Raw genomic sequence first — 20,290 nt, 5'->3', positions numbered from 1 at the left:
ATATTTGTTATATTTTATTTTTGTTTTATTTCTCTCTCTCTCCCTCTCTTTTATTGTATTGGATTTGCACCTGTACTCTTATATTTCTGTATATGTTATCAGAAATCTCGATGCCATGTTGTTTGTATATGCGTTTTGATCAATAAAAAAAAAGAAAAGAAAAGTGTGCTGTCCCTTTAAATCTTAAGCTCCTCCTCCTTAACTGGTCCACGTCATCACAACTTACAAACAAGCATGGCGACGCACAGCACCCTCACAACTTTCCTAGCTTTAGTAACGCTAATTGTGGGGCTTGTGCTGGCGCTTTTTTCCTCAGGTTCAGACGTAACATGGCCTGTTGTGTCTCTAACGGCTCTAACCGTCCTGGTGTCGCTGTGGTTGTGGAAGTTACGGCGGCGGGACGGAGGGACTGACCGGCGGGTGTGTGTGCTGGTGCTGGGGGATATTGGTCGCAGCCCTCGGATGCAGTATCACGCCTTGTCCCTCAGCAAACACGGATTTAATGTGACTTTTGTTGGGTTTCTGGGTAAGAATGTTACACACAATATCTAAAAATGTATATAACATAAAACGAGTTTTATGCTCATTCATACATTCATCTGTTTCCGTTATATCAAGATGTCTGGCAGCATTATTCCCTTGGTTTTATTTATTGGTAATTTTTTTATACTGCAACAGATATAGCACAACAAAATTTACATTTGTAGCAGTGGGTGTGTATACAATGCAGATATTACAATATAAAAATTATAATTCCACATAGTAAGTTAATAATTCACCTGCAGCTGAAAATTGTGATTTATTTCTCATTTCAGATTCCAAACCTCATCAAGACGTGCTGAGAGAGGAGAACATAAAGTTGGTCCCCATAGCAGAAGTGAAAGGTGTTCGAGGTAACTGTATATTACACTGTGTTGAATGTTTAATACCAGTGGGCTTGAAGACATAAAAAGTGTGTCTGTTTGGTGACAGAAAACTCATGACGTGCTTTGTTTCCTGTCCAGTGGGACCAAAAATCCTCACATATGTGACGAAGGTGATCGTTCAGGTCCTGCAGCTTCTTCGTGTGCTGCTGAAGATGGACACACAGTCTCATATACTGATGCAGGTACTGGAATTAAGATTAAATGAGGAAATATAGTGATATACAGTGTGTTTGTAAACATGTTAGGACTACTTTTAAACCTTATTTATCTTGGAACATCTTGCAATTAGCAAGCTGGTTAACACTGGAACATCTACAGAAATCACGATTAATGTGAGCTGGACTTGTAGATAAATAAATGAAAATGCAAATATATTATATTCCATATTACCTTAAAGAACCCTGTACAGGAATAAGTCTTAATTCATGTTTAATCCAACACTTTCTCTGAGAGAAGAATAACCTCAGAATGATGATTATGATGTGTGCTTGTATCCCAGAATCCTCCGGGCCTGCCCAGCATTGCAGTAGCGTGGCTCGTCAGCGCTCTGCGAGGCAGCAGATTCGTTATCGACTGGCACAACTACGGCTACACCATCATGGCCCTGAGTCACGGCCAGAGACACCCACTGGTCCGGCTGGCAAAGTGGTCGGTTGTTGATGTTACTTAACTTTTAGATCGATTAATAATAGATTCATCACTGGTGATTATAGAAGCCAAAATGATCTGTGTTATTTTATATGTTGTTATGTTTTCTTGAGATAAATCATAGTTTTTCTATTTTCAGGTATGAACACTTTTTCGGCCCTCTGGCCACTCACAACCTGTGTGTAACCAACGCAATGAAGGACGACTTGCAGAAAAACTGGGGCATTAAGTATGATGCTTACTGTCACATACCTCCATAAAGTGATACATTGTGTTGCCAAAATGACACTATAGTTATTGTATCTCTCAGACTTTATATATTAGTTCAAAACTGAGATGAAAATAGGCTTTGAACAGTTTTTTGTCTTTGCAGGGCGACGACGCTGTACGACAGACCGGCCTCCATCTTCAGAGAGACTCCTCTGAAGCTGCAGCACGAGCTCTTCATGAGACTGGCCGACACACATCCTCAGTTCCAGAGTGAAAGGTGAGAAAAACACCACAGGACCATCTGTTCATCAGAGCGCTGCGAAGGCCTTTCAGTCACAAAGAAATTTAACACTTTCTCTGTGTGCAATTTTAAATCTGCTACACTCACACTTGGGTTAATCATTTCCAAATGAGTTTCCAAAGACTAAAACATGTAAACAATAAGACATCTTTCTGAAACGACATAAAAGTACTAACACAAGAAAAACACATTTTCAGTGAGTTGAAATATGACTCTGGTTTACCCTGAAGTGCACACGCTGCATTGACTGACCTGCTGTGTGTTTCAGGTCTGAGGACTCTGAGGCGGAGAGGACAGTTTTCTCAGTTCGTGACCTCACTGATGACACGGTGAGCTTGAGGGCGGAGCGACCGGCGCTGCTGCTCAGCAGCACCAGCTGGACAGGTGAGAGGAGGAGACTCTGCACCTTTATTATACAACAACATTATTAAACTCTAAATAAACCTGTGTTATGTCATTAATGCATCTTTAAAGGATTTTGATGATGGAGTCCTAAAATCAGACAAAAACAGATATTATTTCTCTCCACAGAGGACGAAGATTTCTCCGTCCTCCTGAAGGCTCTTGAAGGTACGAGAGGTTTTAAACTGTGACTGTTTCCCTTCTGTTTACCTTTGGCAGTGTAATGTAAGGTGCTATTTGTGTTTCATCACCTTTAACCTGTTTGTCCTCAACAGAGTACGAAGGTTTCATTAAAGGAGGAGCCTCTTTACCGTCCTTAGTGTGTGTGATCACAGGTAAACATCTGCTGCATCCCTGTCTGTTACAAAGTCTGATTTTAAAGTGGTTTCAGTTTTCATTAGTGTTTTGTTTGTATGTGTGCAGGTAAAGGTCCTCAGAAGGAATACTACAAGAAGCTGATTGACTCTCTGAGTTTAGAGCACGTACAGATCTGCACTCCCTGGCTGGAGGCAGAAGACTATCCAGTTTTATTAGGTAAGACTTAGAAACATCCCACACTCTTTATTGTGTGTGTGCGTGGTCAGCTCCCCTAAAACCTGCTGCTCTTTATGTACATTTTGATTAATGATTAAACATTTTGGTCTCACGTTTAAAGAAGTGGTTCGACTGTTTGTGCTCAGGTTCAGCAGACCTCGGTGTGTGCCTCCACATGTCATCCAGCGGTCTGGATCTGCCCATGAAGGTGGTGGACATGTTCGGCTGCTGCCTGCCCGTCTGCGCCATCAACTTCAACTGGTGAGTGCTGAGCAGGGATTCAGTGCACAAACATACACACTGTAAGCTCCTGTCTACTGTGAGGCCAAGTGTTTTAAAAATTGACGGAAAAATCAAGTCATCTGTTGTTGACATTCATATCTAAGTAGAATATAAAAGACTTGTATCAAAAGCTTTTCTGTTATTCTTCAGTTTACATGAGCTGGTGAAGCACGAGGAGAACGGACTGATCTTCAGAGACTCTCAGGAGCTCGCCGAGCAGCTCAAGGTGAGAGGAACACCTGCAAACCATCCCTAAACACAGACACATGAACGAGAGTCCGATGGCTCGGTCACTGATTTGATCACAACAGCTACGCACAGAGGTGTTATACAAGTTTAACAGCTGATGCTGCTTGTAAGGACTCGGCCGTTTCTTCTCTCTAAATGGCTGATGTTTGCCTTTTTGTGTTTTCAGTCTCTGCTGTCAGCGTTTCCGGGTTCAGAGGGCAGACTGGGTACGTTCAGGAGGAACCTCCGCACCAGCAGAGGGCAGCGCTGGGATGACAACTGGGACCAGAACGTCCTGCCTCTGGTCACCGCTCCCTGATGGACACCAGGGTTAGACTAGAGTTAAACTTTTAATGGTTGATTCCAAGACTTTTAGACCAAAATGACCTCATGATTCCACTTACGAACAAACAGGAAACAACACAGTCTGGGGATGAATGGCTGGGAAGTGTTGTTAGAGTATTTGGTATGAAAGTAAGTAGGGATGTGTTGTTTTAATGCCCGGTAGCATGAAGGTAGTGGCTTCTCTGAGTTCAGATGTGATGATGATGGTTTCAGGATTATCCAGAGAGGGAAACATCTGGGAGACACTGTACTTAAAGCATCAACACTTTAAGAAACAAAATTTAGCATCAAAACACAGGTGAGAAACTCTCATTCCTATTTTAAAGCTCTTGAATGTCTAAAAGACACTTTGTGACGATGTACATTTGTAAATAAAATCTTTATTCAGTGAGAAACACTCTCGTCATAGATTTAAACATTTACCATCAAATGGAAATACAGTTACACCTGGCTCTGATCTGCTCTTAAGATGCTCCCTGGGTTAGCCAAGCAGCCTGCTACGGCTTTACAGGAAGTGTTCTGGTTTCTGTTTGTAGTCTGATCCCGTATCAGCAGGCTTCAATGTATGCAGGAAAAACAGTCCGTGTGGAGAGCAAAAGGAGGGGAACTCAATTGGTTGTAATGCCATCCAGCTTCGCATCGATCATTTAGCCTTTTATTAATCTCTACAAACAAATATATGCTTCGACTTCAGCTCACAATTTGTTTTTCAGACGTCGTATCTCAACTCCAACTCCTTTCTCGCTTCTCAAGTTGCTAGCCTGTAAACAGTGCAGTGCATGGGAAAGGAAGTCTTGGCTGGAGGTCCTCAATTGCTAACCGCTGGCTACACCAGAAGTCCGGTAAAGTTATCCGTCGCTCCCAGAGGCTATATCGTCGTCAGAAAGCAGCCGATGGGTTCTGACGTTGGTGTGTTACTGATCAGAACCAATGATTCAATCAGCAGGCTGTCCTGACGCATTGCTTGTTTTAGTACTGTGTCACCTGTACAGCTGAATCATTTCTACAGAAGAAGCTCTGTTGTGAGGAAACACGTGGCTGACAGGTTCTGTGATCACACGACAGCTGATTCCAGCCCTTTCTGTCAATAACAAAAACAAACAGTTAACAGCATCCTGACGGTGTCAACAGGTATAATGTGCATTCATAAAGGTCAGGTTGGAATTGTTACATCTAGACAAGAGTTGAATAGATTAAATACTCTTTGTTACGTCACTAAAACAACAATAAACACTTAATTAGAACTTATTCCTCATATGGATGCATTATACCCTTGTCATAATATCTTCTCTATGTTATGAATGAAGAATATCACCTTAAAGGGTAATGCCAGCATTTTCTAACCATATTCAACCGACATTTTAGAGTCAAAATGAATAATAGGTACAACAAGTTTTGAAATTGCTCCTGTAGACTTCTTTATCAGCAGCAGGCTGTGATGTCAAAATAGGTCCACTAAAAGTTCTTGTTTTTTCTCCACTGACAGGCTCAGATTTTGATTCTAAGTATCTGACAACTTTACAGAGAGACTTTTTTTCTGAAGGAAAGATTCTAATTTTTTACCCTGACACAGTAATTTCATCGTGCTCTTTAATGCACCAGACTCCATTGACAAAATCAGTAATTTAAGGGAGCAGAATGAGGGGGTTGCTGGTCTACGGCTGCTTTGATCAGTTAGGTTTTCTGGTATAGTTGTGTCACTTTGATGCTTTAATGGTTTAGCTCTGGTTAAACACAATACAATAACATAATAATGACTAACAGAAATGTCTATCTCTGTAGGGATCCTTTCTGTAATGTTGTCAGACACATAGAATAACAATCTGAGCCTGTCAGTGGAAAAAAACAAGAACTTTTAGCAAGTGTTTTCTAATCCGGAACATTTGCCCTTAGAGATTACATCGCAGTTGCTGGCTGAAGCAATCAACTAGAGCAATTCCAATTCCTATTAGTAATTTAGACACCAAATACTGGAAATCTCCTGCACAGCAGAACTGAGACTGATTTTACTATATTAAATCTTTGTGCGGACAAAACATCATCTCTCACCGAGCTGCTGCTTGAAGCCGCTGTACGTCTCCTGGTTTCTGATGGTGGAGCAGATGAGGACCTCAGGAGACGAACACCTCAGGATCTTGGACAGAAGCTTCACCAGACTCTCCACAAGGTCGGGGTCATACACCACATCTGCAAGAAGTTCAGTAAAGCTACTGGACTCGATTGTATAAACTTACAGGTGAGTTAATCTTCTCCTGGCTCACAATAAGTCTGAACTCTGACCTGCAGCGATGATCGTGTCGGGTCTGATCTGTTGTATCTGCTCCTCCGTCACCACAGTCCAGTCCAGCTCCTCCACACTGACTGCAGGCGTCGTCTGCTCCATCAGACCGTTCAGCTCCACGTTGTTTTGTAGTTTCTGCAGGACTCTGGGGTGACAGTCGCTAAAGACGTATCTGTGCGGGCTGCAGGAGCGACAGATGGTGATACCGGTCAAACCCACGCCGCTGCCCAGCTCCAGAACCGTCCTGAAGACACAAAGAGGGGAAGGAGACAGAGTTGAAGGATGAGGTCATGAAACTAAAAATGTTAATCTTGCAGTGCACTGTGAGGGGTTTTGATACCTGCCAGTGAAAGCCTGCTGGTGATCCAGAGCCCACTCTGCCAGGTGGAGAGCAGCATCCCAGGTCACCAGACCGGTTGTCCCCTCTGATATCAGTGCTACGTTTTCCAGCAGACTAACAGCATCACCACTGGGCTGCAGGGGGGGGAAAGACTGAAATGTTCATGTTTTTATCCTCAAATTTTCTTTAAACCAGTTTAGATCCTCATGCACAATTGAAAGAGGGGTGTCTTGGTTTCAAAAATTTGGTCACCAACACCACAAGGAGCCTGGTTGTACTTCAGTGAATGCTGAGTGTTTGGTACCAGTAAGTAGCTCTTGTAGCACTCAGTTGTCTCCTCAGCTCCCACCACCTCAGCCAGAGCGTCGTACAGCTCGTCCAGAGGGTCGCAGCCTGCAGCCTCCTGCTGCGGAGACAGAAATGTTACTTCTGTGATCACATTATGAGCCAAGTCACTAAGAAATATCTCATCAAATATCAGGCATGAGATTTTGTACAGACATATGTGGTTCCTTGAAGATGAATCCTACTGACTATTGTGATTTTCAGACTTTTCATCTTGCACCACCTACCTAACATTTCCACTTATACCCCAAAAAACTCAAATATATTCCCATCATCCTCAGCTGTGACTGTATGCATGACAGTTGTATGACAAACTGACAGACCACCAACCCGTTTGATGAGCTCAGAGAGGAACAGCTTTCTGAATCTGACTGATGGAGGAAACTTCCGGCACAGAGAGTGAAGACACGTCTGCAAAATACAGAAATTAAACATAATTCTTTATTTTATTAAAAAATAATGTGTAATAACGTGTGCACTGTAGGCATGCTTACCTGCTTTAGGATGTTTGAAATCAAGTCTGACGATGTGTTGCTTTCAAGGTCTTTTTCTAAATACTGTAAAAAAAAAAACATTTTAATTATAATCCTGGACCGCTGGTGGATCATGTGTGTGCCGAAAAAAGCAGAACAGCCCGCTGATTTGTGAAATGATTACAGTCATAATCTCACAACACGCATGTATTCAGCTAGTCACAGAATCACGGATAGATACTTATTTGAATGGAGTTTGGCGTGACGTTCCCGAGTCATAAGATATGAAAACGGAATACAAACGCTGCTAACACTCAGTCATACTCACTGTCCAGGGAAACGAAACGAGACGACTCATAGCGAAAAAGGACACTTGAAACTCCCGTAAAATATCCGGTTTAATTTCTTTTTTTCTGCCTGAAGTTTGGTTCCGGTCTATGTCCATCTTCAACGTGTTTCTGATTACTTTACCGTTACCCATAAAACATCGCAATTCTTTCTCGCTAGGCCCCCTGGGTAGTGTAGTTTTTTCCCCTTTAAAACGTACAGACTTTGCCCCTTTATACTGAATGTATAAGCAGCCTTAAATGATTAAATTATAGAAAACTTAAATGCCGTTAACAGGAAACGGCATTTAAATGGGTAACAGGAAATAAATGTATGAGATAAATGTTTTTAATAAAATAACAAAAACAATATAACATCAAGCATCAAATAAAAATACGATCAAGTAAACCAATTAAACATGATGTAAATATGTTTATAATACATATGTACGTTATATGATATAATATGTGATATAGAGTCATTTATAGAAAGCAACAGTAACCCGTACAAATATATTTTTTGTTAATACCACTGTGATTGTTGCAAGAATACATTTCTGCCTTAAATCATCTGATGCTGATTATCTCCCAGGACTATTTTTTTTATTTTTCTGTCTATTGAGGATTTTCATCCCGCCCTTTTCTTGCTGTGTCACTGTAGGAGGTGATAAATCTCTTTACAGTTGGGCCAACTCCTCATTCACATATCTCTGACAGCAGCAGCACAAAGACTGGGACTTTACTGGCGAGTAACAAGCAGATTATTATTGTGTTATCATTATTGTCTTTTTTTTAAATTATCATTGTCATCAAGATTACAATAGATTGTAATTATTTTGATGTTTCTGGTAGAACTATTTGTTGCAGTATTAGTAGAACTTGAAGTAGTGCAGTATTCTTATTATATTCGTTATTTTTTAGTTACTTACTTATGTATTTGATTTATAACAAAATACAACATATAGGCTTGTGCACATCAGGCATGAAGAAGTGAAAACGAACACATTACTAACTTACACCTATCTAACAACGCCAAAAACAGTTTGAATGTTTGAAAATAATTTGAATTATTTGTTCATTGCGTTAACATACTTGCATTTCCTCCAACTTTAATTGCTGCCATTCAGATTGTAGTTTTATGTTTAATCTACATTGACGGCTTTTTTCAGTCTGAAAAATTGTACCGGAAGTTGTTATATGGTTTATTATTTTTTTGCTTAATGCTTGTGAAGTTGACAGGTGACCCGAGTCCATTAAGAATAAGTGTTTACTGCCCTCCAGTGGTCATAGTCAGAAGCTGCAAGACATCCTTCACATCAGTCTCTTACATGCAGCGTTGTAATCATCATTAATGTTTTAACCAATTGTTTGACACGCTGATAATAAATGGCAAATTACAGTAAAAGTATTGGTTAGGACAGAGCTTTTGTTGTAGAGATCACTAATCTACTGAATATGGTCACATTTTCGTATAGTCAGACAAACCATTTCAACTTCCGGTTAATACTTAAAATTGAAAAGACTGAAGCGATCAAATAAATTTTAGGAATTGATTAAAAAATATTAATTAAAAACAAACAAACTTGTCCAAGTCCAAATGACATATTCCTGCTTAAATATATTCATATTTTAATTTAATTATGAAATAAAACTCAACGGGAGAAACATAAACGGAACAGAGATGAACGTGAGTTTCTTCCCGGAGCATTTTATTCAAAGGACTGTCAACAAAGAATATGGCGCCGCTCATTCTACTTAACTAAAGTGCTCCCGACGATATATATGGAAGGTGAAAGCTTCCGTCGGTTGTAAGGAAGGTAAATATTTTATTTTCTATACTCATATTTTGACTAAATGTTTGCCGTTTCATAGTTTTAATCCTCCGCTGAATAATATCGTTAAATTAAAAATAATTGGCTTTGATTTTTAACACTTTTAGTGTGAAATGACTGTTGTGAACTTGGAACAAGAATCTTTCAGCTTGATTACAGAATCAACCGGTGTTAAACTAATTCACGTAAGAATATTTAGTCCTGTTCTCTCATTTTAATAATTCCTCCCTTTTTGTTTTTCGCTAGCTTACAATACAGCTAACCTACTTTCCTGTGCTAGCTTGCTGGTTGAAATCACATCAATGACATTCCTGCCTCGGGGTTTTTATGTTGCCACAACAACGCTGCAAATTCGATATGTGAAGGGCATTAAAGGAGGTCAACCGTCTAGTCCCAATTCGTTTCTTTTGTTCACCAAACTCCCAACAAAATATCAGGAAGTTTAATATTTTGCCTGTCCACGCGGTTATTTTTTAACACAATCAGAACAGGAACATATTTCATGATAATAAGGATCCACTTCGATTCGGCATACATCAGCTATAATCTATTTTATTTTATAATTCTTATGGTTGTCACGTTTGGAAATTGTTGTCAAAGTCAAAGCTACTTGCCAAGCATCTCGTTTCATTTATATAATGCCTATTTCGGTTCCAAAAACATTCTGATTTAACCCTCAGAAATATAGGGAAATATAACTTGAACTGAATTTACTGAACAATATCAAGCCACTGCCCATCTTAAGACGAGGTTTGTCTTACATCATAGACTAAATTTTCTGGCTGCAGGTATGAGATTAAAACAAAATGTGATGCAGATAATCTTCTAACAGCTCAACAGATTATTCAGATAGTATATTTCAAAGCTCGTTTTAAGGATGACAAACTTGCTGGTCCCCTGATTGTCTTCCAGGACAAAAGAGGATTAATCTGCTACTGAAAAAAGCCCCCAACAAATAACCTATTTTGTACTATTTGAGTGACACTAAACTTTACATTTCCAGCTGATTAAGAAAATTAAACTTTATATTCTTTAGTGTATTTTTAAGGATTACCATCTTCAGTAGGAATATGCATGAGTCAGAAAGTATTAGGAGACTAATCAGCATAACCTGTTGCTTTGTCCCTTCCTAAGATCGTCAAAGCTGCTGGAGGCTGATCTGCAGTGAAGTCATGGTGCTGAAGGTCTTCTTCCCGCAGTGCTGTAACCGGGCGGACAGCGGGCTGCTTGTCGGCCGCTGGATCACCGGACACGACTCTGCAGTGGTGTTGGCTGTCATCCATTATCCGTTCATCCCTGGGCAGGTCAAACAGTACATCCAGCAGGTGGGTGAAGCACCCAATACACCTGTAGGTCCTATAAGGCCTGCATTAGGGTTAAACTTAGTCTTTTACTAAATTTAGATTTTCTCAAGGACTCATCTAATCATCTGGATGAACAAATAATTAATTCTACTGTTAAGCAAAACCTGATTTTAATTTGACCTTTTCCCAAGTCGCTCCTCTTTTATCCCCTAAAATACAAACAAAGATAATAGCTGGAGATGACGCATCATCTTGTTGATTTCTACAACTTATACGTTTAACCCAAAAAAGTCACAGCTTCGTTGATGCACAGAATTTAAAAGTCTTTCCACCTCCATCTTTTTCCCCCAGATGCAGGCCCAGAGTGGGGTCGAGCTGTCGGTGCTGGGCTCGTGGAGTTTACCTAAAGAGGGTCAAGAGGGGATGGAAAGCTTCCTCAGAGACCTCAGCACCATCTTCCCACAGGAACGCTGGCTTCAGATCAAGCGGCAGGTGGGAAAGACGGGCTTCACCTGCCAGATCCTCAGCCGGGATCAGAGTAAGACCCTGATATCTACTGTTTACACAGAAGCGTTGGAGGTTTCTGCTGGGGGAGTTTAAAACAGATTTATCAGTGGTTGTAGTTAACCTCTCATTTCAGATTCTTTTACAACTTTGCAGCAACCGATTTAATTCAGAACTTTAATAATTTTCAGGTTCTGAAATGGTGTTTTGATACCATAAATCATTAAATCAAAAGCACAGTTTCCTTCAGTTTCATCTGTTTGGAATCCCCAATAAACCCCAGGAGGACTCTCTGTTCTGTTCAGTTCAAATCAGTTCAGGATTCTAAAATACATTGATCTTTGTCATGTCTAGATGGAAGAGCCGTTCAGCCGGAGCCAAAAAAAAAAAAGGAAAAGGAGAAGGAGAAGGCTGAGGAGGATGATGGAGATGCTGGGGGTGATAAACAGGAGGAGGAGGAAGAGGGGGAGGAGGAGGATGAAGGAGAGAAGGTGATCTTCGTCCACTACGAGCAGAGGAAGGTGATGTTGTCGCAGCTTCATCCCATCGAGAACGGAGTTCCAGACCCTAAAACTGAGCCGCCGTCTGAGCTGAGACAGGTACGAGATGGAGGTTACGCAACAGGGCAGATTCTTGTCGGATGCAATTTTCAGATTTTTGTTTTTCTGCCATACTGCAAAAAAAAACAAAAAACATGAAAATAGTAAAATATAATTTCATTTTATTTTAGTTAAATGTCTAAAAATCTCTATCTGTTAACGCACATTCCCATTTGTTTTTCATTATTTTAACAGTTAAGTAACTTATTTAGCCTCTTGTTTTATGTTAATAATCAAAAATAGGACATGACGTGTTTTTTGAGGCTGCACAGAGTGAAGTTTGTGTCTAAAAGCAGCTCAGGTTGAGGTTCAGTGTAAGCAGATAGTCATGTTTGTCCCTAACACTCCTCTCCTGTGGTGCAGATGTTTCAGACGGTGGCTCGCAGCGATCCGTTGTTCTTCCTGGACAAATACGATGACGGGCCGCTGAAGTCGACACACTGGCAGACTGAGGGCAGAGAGGCCAGCATCATCGTGGAGCTGCTCAAACAGGCCTCTGTGCCGCTCTGCATGCTCATCAGCTGGCTGCTCTCCATATGGACCTGGATCTGTAAGATGCGGTGAGAGGAGATGAAACTTCATGATGAGGCTGAAAAACTTCTTTATGATTAATAATAAATATATTAAATATCTTCCAAATTTTATCTTCAGGATCTTCAGTCTTTACCCGCTGCACTTCCTGTGCAGTAAGCTGTCCACCTGCGTCCAGCTCAGCTACAGAACCGAACGCATGAGGACGCTCAGCTCAGCGAAGCCGGCCGCAGGACACACGCAGTTCATGAGGTGAAACTTCCTGATGTTCTGGACTTTTCTGTGCGTGTTTCATCCGTTTGGAGCTTTTAATGATATTAACAGCTCAGTCAGTCATCATGATAGGAGGGTGATGTGACAGTTGACACACATTATGGCCTGATGATGGTACTAAAGTAAACCCCAGTGAGTTTCTTAAACGGAAATAATTAATTGTCTGGCGAGGACGACCTGGCTCAGTGAACCCACAAACAACAGAGAAGGCTTCACAAAGAGGCAGTGATGAGACAAAGAAGAAAGAAGCCACGTGATTACGATTAACTTTAATTCCCCTCTTTCAATTGCCGTACATTTATTTTCCTTCTTTTGCCAGACAGACATGAACCATTGCTAAAAATGATGTTCCTCTGCTGTTGTTACTTTCTTGTTTGTCTCTCTGCAGGAAAGCCAACATCTTGGTGTCCTTCCTGGTGGATGTGGCTCTCGGCATGTTGCTCATCTCGTGGCTCTACAGAAACGACCACATCAGCACGTTAGCCAACACACTGGTGCCTGCAGCTGATGTAAGTGTGTGTTAACATCACACCAAACCAGAACACTCTGAGGTTAAGGTCACTGTGTCAGATCAGGTGACTGTAGAGTCATAACTTCTTGTTATCAGAGTTTTCCGACGTTGTGGTGTCCTTGTACCCTTTGACATATAATCACACTGTTATGGGAGTAACAGCAACTGCTTCAGACTAAATCCTGACTTTAATGTTTGAATGTTTGACTTTTAGAAAAAGTTATCTGTTTGAGAAATGGAGCAAACCTAAAGGTGTTTTCTTTGTCCTCTTGTTTGCTCCTGTGATTCGTCCTCAGCATGTGGCTAAGCAGCTGGAGGAGCTGCTGCAGTGGCTGATGGGAGCTCCAGCAGGGCTGAAGATGAACCGGGCCCTCGACCAGGTTCTGGGTCGTTTCTTCCTCTACCACATTCACCTCTGGATCAGTGAGTCACAGCACACAAGGCTCTATGTTTATGCTTAGTTCATCACACTGGTCAGACTTTGATGTTTGCATGTTTCCATCCAGGCTACATCCACCTGATGTCTCCCTTCATTGAGGGCATCCTGTGGTACGGAGGCCTCTCAGCCTGCCTGGGTCTGACCTTTGCCCTCTCGCTGCTCTCTGACATGGTCGCCCTGCTCACCTTCCACATCTACTGCTTCTACGTCTACGGAGCCAGGTGAGACCTCGGCACCACTTCAACTACTGCTTTTTGTTCATGTCTTTCACTGACACAAAACAAAAATCAGGTGAATATTTGAGAGGTGAGGATGTGATTGTTCTCTGCTTGGAGGAAATCTTCAGCATGACATCATCAGACCAATTCAAAGCTGAGCAAATAAAGCACAAGCTCCCTGATTCCTCTGACCCAAGTTAGGAGCTTTGCAGCCCTAAACCAGCCCAGGTCCAAAATGGCAGCAGCATCAGGCTAGTAAATAAGTTCTGGTGCTGTGTTTGTTTTAATTAGTGAAATGTCTCAGGAAGTCACAGCTTGCATGTTGCATACTTGGTGATGGGGCTGGGTATTAGTGCTTGATAGCTAAAAGGTATTGACAGACTTTTCTTGGTACCAGGAGGAATCAAACATGCTTAAACGCTCCGTGTACAGAGGCTGAGTCCTCAACGCAGCAGCCCGGGTCTGATTCCAACCCTCGACCCGTTGCTGGATGTTACTCCCTCTCTTTTCCTCTCTCTATAAAGCTTTCACTCTCCAATAAAGGCAAAGATGTCCGAAAACTATACCTAAATTAGATCCGTCTTGTACCCAGATCTTGAACAAAATGGTCACAGTCAATCACAACTCTTTTTATTCCCTGCAGGGGGCGTGTGAGTGTTTGTTAGCTGCTCCATTGAAGACACTTGTATATAAGTGTTTTATTTAATCTTTCTGAATTGAAGTGTTGAGGATGGCTGCTGGTTGGTCCACAAAATAATAATCAATGATCATCCTTTTGGGTGTCATGGAAATCTGCCCAAAGATTATGATATTTAAACTTTATAGACATTGCTCGTGGATCACATTTCTTATCTGCCGTCGCTCCCTGCCCCCTCGTCGGTTTGGGATCGTCCTGTATTAAAAAATGAAATGCAGTCTCCTCACTGAATAAATACAGACAAGATCTGTCTGTATTTCTGTGCACGCTCTGCTCTAATGCATGAAATACGTCTTCACATGCTTTGATTGCATGAGAAAATACATTTCAAGGGAAACAGCGAAGAAATGTTAAATCAGACCGGAATGAAAGGCGATTGATCTACCGGGATCCACATGATCATTGCTGTGGATACAGAGAGAGTGGGAGGTGCTTAATGTGGCCCAGGACACATGTACGTACACACTGCCAGATGTATGTGGACAAAAGCGTCCCAGACCACCTCCGTATGTGGCCTGAGTGATCAGATCTGAATGCGTCCTCAATCTGCCCTGGATTAAGGCTGTCCACTTGTGATCCGATCACAAAGACCACATGTCTGAACGGGGTCATTTGACAGGATTTTTCTTGATGTAGTCATAAACAAAAGGTCAGGAGATCTTGGAAAACTTGAACCAGGAATCCAACCAAATGTCATTACATTTGTTGAGCTCGGTGCTAAGGTGGTGAAAGAAAGAACTGACTGAGATTATTGCCAACTTTGTAAAATAAATAAATAAATAAATAAAAAGGAAGTATTTATTTTAAGGGAAATAATAAGTACGATCTGGATTATATTCTAAAGTATGAGTTGTTTGAGTCTAAAGTTGAAGTTTTGTTCCTTTTGAGTCTCAAAACGGATCTGTGGTTTCGGAAATGAGCCAGAAACAAACAGGCCCTATTTTTGCAGCAGCACACCCACTAGATTCAAATGCATGTGAAGTCATGCATGCATTTGAAGTAGCTGCGTGTTCCCTTGAGAGAAAGCAGAGAATACTATTGTTGTGATCCCTTTAATTATATCTGGTGTGCCAACACATCAATCAACTGAATCCGACTTGCAGAACAGGAAGTTTTGTTTTGCGTCACTGTTGCATAACTGAGTCAGATTGTTGTCTGAAATAATTTAGTGTTTGTAGTTGTTGCTTTCAGTCTGCCTCGGTTGGCACACGCTCTGCTCTTCTACTCGTCTCTCCTTGGCTCAAATGATCTGCTTATCTGAGCTTATCAGAATAATACAATCTTTGTATTTGCCACTGACAGGTTCAGATTATTATCATCATTGTGTCTGATAACATAATGGAAAGGATTCCTACAGAGATAGACCTTTTTGTTGTGGTAAGAGGCTTTTTTAAACCAGGAACAGTCGTTATCTCCCTCTCTTCAAAGCCACCAGACTCCACTGACAAAAACAGTAATTTTACAACAGAGAACATGAGAGTTGCTGCTCAACTCTCCTGCCTTCCTTAATCAGGTTGTTTGTGTTATAATGTGACTGATTCAGCACAATATTTGTGTAACACACAATAACTTAAACGAACTAACTTGGGCAGTTGTGGACAAAAAAACTTTTGTGCACTGTGAAATAAAATCAAGGTTTTTGTCTGTGGAGTCTGGTGACTTTGAAGAAAGTGATGTAAGAGCTGTTTCTGGCTTCTAAAAAGCTTCATACTCTAAAAGATGATTCCACCTTTATAAATTATTTCTATGTTTATGTAATCTAATGAAACCGGAATATATGTATCTGGTGATATTCTTAAAACGACTCTCAGGTTGAGTTTTATTTTAAGGAGGATTAAAGCTGTAGGTCTCTGATCTGTGGTGTGATGGAAGCCTGAACGCTGGGATAACAGTCTTGGATGTTGGAGGAGAGAGAGGATTGACTAAATTATGCATTTGCTCTAAAGATAGCTTGGCTCGCTCGCCCGCTGTGTATAATGAAATATTACCCACTTTCCTGGTTATATATTTATGCTCCAACAGCTTTTTGGAAAATGGCAACGTGTGTCTGAGAACCTTTGTCAGGGTAACTTATTAAATCTGTATGCCAGGACCTAAAAATATCTCCTGTTCACATCACAGTTCAGTTTCTATCTCAAAGAGGATGAAGGAAGACTTCAGAATAAGATGTAGAGAGGTGCTCAGTCTGTGTCTCTGTAGGCGGGATGATTTATAACGATATGTCTTCTATGTGAACATAAACAGCTGCATTTTTAAGGGTGTTATAAAATCTTGTTTGTCCTCAGTTATTCCAGAGCTCCCCCAAAGGGTGATAACCCCCCTCTGTCTTCTTTCTGTTTACACCTACTGTTTAGCAGGAAAACAGTTATTTAGCTGGTTTTATTTTTCAGGCTGTACTGTCTGAAGATCTACGGCCTCTCGTCTCTCTGGAGGCTCTTCAGAGGGAAGAAGTGGAACGTCCTGCGGCAGAGGGTTGACTCCTGCTCTTATGACCTGGATCAGGTAACACAAACACCTATACACACACACGAGTCATCTTAATCATCACAGAGAAGCAGATGTTTACTGTTTGTGTTGCTTTAGCTCTTTATTGGAACGCTGCTGTTCACCGTCCTGCTCTTCCTGCTGCCCACCACCGCGCTCTACTACCTGGTCTTCACTCTGGTAAGACGAGTCACCTTCTTGTGAAACAGAGCCACAAAAAAAAAACAATTATGAAAGACATCAAAACAGCTCAGGTTGTTAGAAATTTAATTACATAAATAAAGGCTCCTAAATTGACATATTTCTTTGGTTTAAGTGACAAATAAATAAATAAATGAAACTTGTCAACCTCCTTTTTAAAACCTCTTCTGTGTGTGTTCGATAATAAGGATAAACACTTCCTGAGTGTGGTATTCCTTCTAATAAATCATTACACTTCACTTCAACTTCACAATATGAAGTAATTTAAGTGGAAACAACACAGATTGGTTCATTTTTAGTTATTTTTGTAACCCCAGAGCTTATTATTTCCATTAGGGTGCGTTTGATTTTAACCCGTGTACGTCCCTGTGTTGTGCAGCTGCGGCTGGTGGTGGTGCTGTTCCAGGGCGTCCTCCACCTCAGCGTGGACTTCATTAACTCCTTCCCTCTGTTCGCTGTCGGCCTCCGCATCTTTCGCTCCTACAGACTGGCCGGTACGTCACTCATTGATTTCATAAGATTGTGTATTTTCTCACAAGGTTAATTACGGTCAATTTAAGTTGAATACGTTCTTTAAAACAGAACCAGAATAACATTTTACAAAACATGTTTTGTTTACAATTTGAAACTCACTAAGATTAGAAGTTCTTGCCAAAATTTTGCTTACTTAGTAGGAAAATTGTGCCATGAATAGTCCAGGAATAAGAGTCCATAATTTATAGCTGGATGAACGGATGATTAACACGATTAAACGAAGTCGAGTCTGGACCTGTGTATGATGTTTGTTACAGAGGGAGTAAAGTTCAGGGTGCTGTGTGAGGAGCCTGGGACGGCCCTTCACCTGCTGATGGAGGTAAGAGGTCACATTTTGTTTAAAGATCATCATGACGACTATATCCTCTTGTTTGTTTGTTTGCTCATGTTTTCAAGCTCTTATGTTTCCTTCCTCAGATGAACCCCCTGAAGTGCAGCACAGTGGTTCAGACCTACCGCACCCCGACTTACAGCTGCTACCCTAAAGACTCGTGGGGCGCCCTGGTCAAGAAACTGTTCGTTGGGGAGCTGATTTACCCCTGGAGACACAAAACCACCAAGACCGACTGAGAGACATCAGCCAGAAGAGTGGGAGAGATGAGGGAACAGAGGAAAGGGAAGTTACTGAATAAATAATGAGATGGAGGGAAAGAGAGGGACAAGGGAAGCAAGGGTTAATTCAGTACAAGACCTTTTGAGTTACGCTGCTTTCATGCCACATGAGTGACACAGAAACTGAAGCTGCCGAGTCAAAACATGTTCTATTTGATCAGTTGTTTTCTGATCAGAGTGCAAGAGGAAAAACAAAAATGAGTCAGTGTTTTAGAGCTCAGCGAACACGGCAACGTCAGCCACAAACCTAAAAACCAGCAAGTAGTCACGTCCCGCTGTTGTAACTTTCATTACGTTTTATTTTGAATCACTTCACAAGCTAAATGTGCGTCCTGTGAGTTGACATCAGGTGATTTCTTCTGTTGTTAAGGGAAGAATTTAAAATAAATACAAGATCTCATTAGAGGAGACACAGAGATGTAGTTATTACCACAACGAAACAACACTAAAGGACCAAAACAAGTCTTTTATGTGTGTTTGAATGTTAGACACAAAAAGCACATATTCAAATTCTTACACAAGGTTCAACAATGGGATATACGTGGTGTACGGTCATTGAATCAGTATACAGACTCTTAACTCAAGGTCCACTCCTTAGGTTATGTATTAACTGCACTGACTGAATAGTTGTAACTTCTAGATTTTATAATGTCATTAATTTTGAGCAAGACTCTAAATTAAACTAACTGGAAAAAGAGTTTTTTATGTCTCTTTCATACAACCTTTTGCATTATTTAGTCCAAATTAAACGGGGATTGTTTTATTTTACGTTCACTTGTTTCCATATTTCCCTCAAACACTGGAGCTGTTTGACTCTGACAGTCTGTTACAGAGGGAGATCAACACTCCTGCAACACTGCCGACTGCTTTTTGTCTTTCTTTTTTAAAATTTTTGTTTATGTGCCTATTAATGTCGTCTTTAACCCAATGGTGTCCTTGAATTCTTAATATTTGTTTATCCTGCTTCTACTCTGTGTTTTAAACTAGGCTTAAATCGTGACCAATCTCTGTACTTGACAAACAAAAATGAAACTGTGATTATATTTGTTGTTTGATTCCAGGTAAGCAAGGTGATTTCCCGAAATGAGTGTTCTTAAATGTGAATTATTGCTGTTTTATTTTACCTAAATCTTTGCACCTGGTTCTGTAGCATCTTTAACACCTATTTTAAGTTCTGAAGCAGTTAATTTGTCTTATTATTTTTGTTAACCTTTAATTTATCGTCTCCCATTGATCTGTCCTATAAATGTTCAAATGCCATTTAATAAAATTCATACATATTTTAAATATTTATAAGTCGATTTTTCATTCGATCTAATCTTATGTTATTTAATTATCAAGTGAAACAATAACTGGAAAAGGAATCCTGTAAGAAGGAAGGTACAGGATTTAATATCAATAAGAGACCAAACTGGGAGCTGCAACATTTATAATTGTGTGGGATTTATTTTAACATTTTATAAACTTTCAAAATACCATAAACTTGAACATTTAATTCACCCTGTAATGCAGTCTTGTATATATATTTTTATAAATCCAAATGTATTCATGGGTTATAGCAGCAACACAATAAAATAAAGTAAGTTCTTCCTTTAAAACTGCAGAATGATAATAAAAAGATTTTCTTATGATGTTGAACGTAGAGGCATTTGTGCACATTTTTATCTATAATGTAGCTAATTCTTGTCTCTAACATTTCCAAAGATTAATGGCAACAGTTCCTAAAAGTTATATTATGATTTAATATACTTTTTCTGTTATTTATGTTGCAGTTATTACACTTGATGACTTAGGTATGGCTTGTAATGGATTTTAAGGATTTTTTGTGTAAATTGATAATTAATGATTTTGTGTTGATGTCTCTACTTGCATATGAAGGTTTTATGGTGTAAATAAGCCTTAATTCTTTC

General features: G+C 40.4%; 3 protein-coding genes across 4 annotated transcripts; 2 read left to right on the top strand and 1 right to left on the bottom strand.

Moving 5' to 3' along the window:
* The first annotated feature begins 382 nt into the window (after nt 1-382).
* alg1 (ALG1 chitobiosyldiphosphodolichol beta-mannosyltransferase) lies at nt 383-4,256 on the top strand. The gene is made up of 13 exons (XM_069675960.1): nt 383-526; nt 816-893; nt 1,005-1,108; nt 1,426-1,574; nt 1,714-1,803; nt 1,948-2,061; nt 2,354-2,469; nt 2,617-2,655; nt 2,763-2,822; nt 2,911-3,021; nt 3,168-3,282; nt 3,454-3,529; nt 3,719-4,256. Exons 1-13 carry the CDS (start codon nt 463-465, stop codon nt 3,848-3,850), a joined length of 1,248 nt encoding a protein of 415 aa, XP_069532061.1. The 5' UTR covers nt 383-462; the 3' UTR covers nt 3,851-4,256.
* A 21-nt stretch (nt 4,257-4,277) lies between these two features.
* Nucleotides 4,278-7,796, bottom strand: eef2kmt (eukaryotic elongation factor 2 lysine methyltransferase). 2 transcript variants are annotated; one of them, XM_069675958.1, is made up of 8 exons: nt 7,644-7,796; nt 7,337-7,399; nt 7,173-7,253; nt 6,802-6,903; nt 6,498-6,631; nt 6,157-6,401; nt 5,926-6,063; nt 4,278-4,957 (listed from the first exon to the last, which is right to left on the bottom strand). In XM_069675958.1, the coding sequence occupies exons 1-8, from the start codon at nt 7,794-7,796 to the stop codon at nt 4,857-4,859; spliced, it is 1,017 nt and encodes a 338-aa protein (XP_069532059.1). In that variant the 3' UTR covers nt 4,278-4,856. The 2 variants fall into 2 exon arrangements, with proteins under 2 accessions (XP_069532059.1, XP_069532060.1); XM_069675959.1 differs by having other exon boundaries at nt 6,802-6,900; nt 7,644-7,782.
* A 1,578-nt stretch (nt 7,797-9,374) lies between these two features.
* On the top strand, nt 9,375-19,647 carry pigq (phosphatidylinositol glycan anchor biosynthesis, class Q). The gene is made up of 14 exons (XM_069676059.1): nt 9,375-9,458; nt 10,608-10,798; nt 11,129-11,315; nt 11,636-11,880; nt 12,244-12,440; nt 12,532-12,663; nt 13,073-13,193; nt 13,492-13,618; nt 13,702-13,855; nt 16,940-17,051; nt 17,133-17,213; nt 17,614-17,728; nt 18,026-18,087; nt 18,186-19,647. Exons 2-14 carry the CDS (start codon nt 10,646-10,648, stop codon nt 18,336-18,338), a joined length of 1,839 nt encoding a protein of 612 aa, XP_069532160.1. The 5' UTR covers nt 9,375-9,458; nt 10,608-10,645; the 3' UTR covers nt 18,339-19,647.
* Nucleotides 19,648-20,290: the final 643 nt, after the last annotated feature.

The sequence above is a fragment of the Semicossyphus pulcher genome, unplaced genomic scaffold (assembly GCF_022749685.1).
Source record: "Semicossyphus pulcher isolate SPU_LCO1_2020_fin unplaced genomic scaffold, fSemPul1.0.p SCAF_25, whole genome shotgun sequence".
Lineage (NCBI taxonomy): Eukaryota > Metazoa > Chordata > Actinopteri > Labriformes > Labridae > Semicossyphus > Semicossyphus pulcher.
The sequence above is the reverse complement of the archived record's forward strand: the minus strand, read 5'-3'. Positions and strand labels throughout refer to the sequence as shown.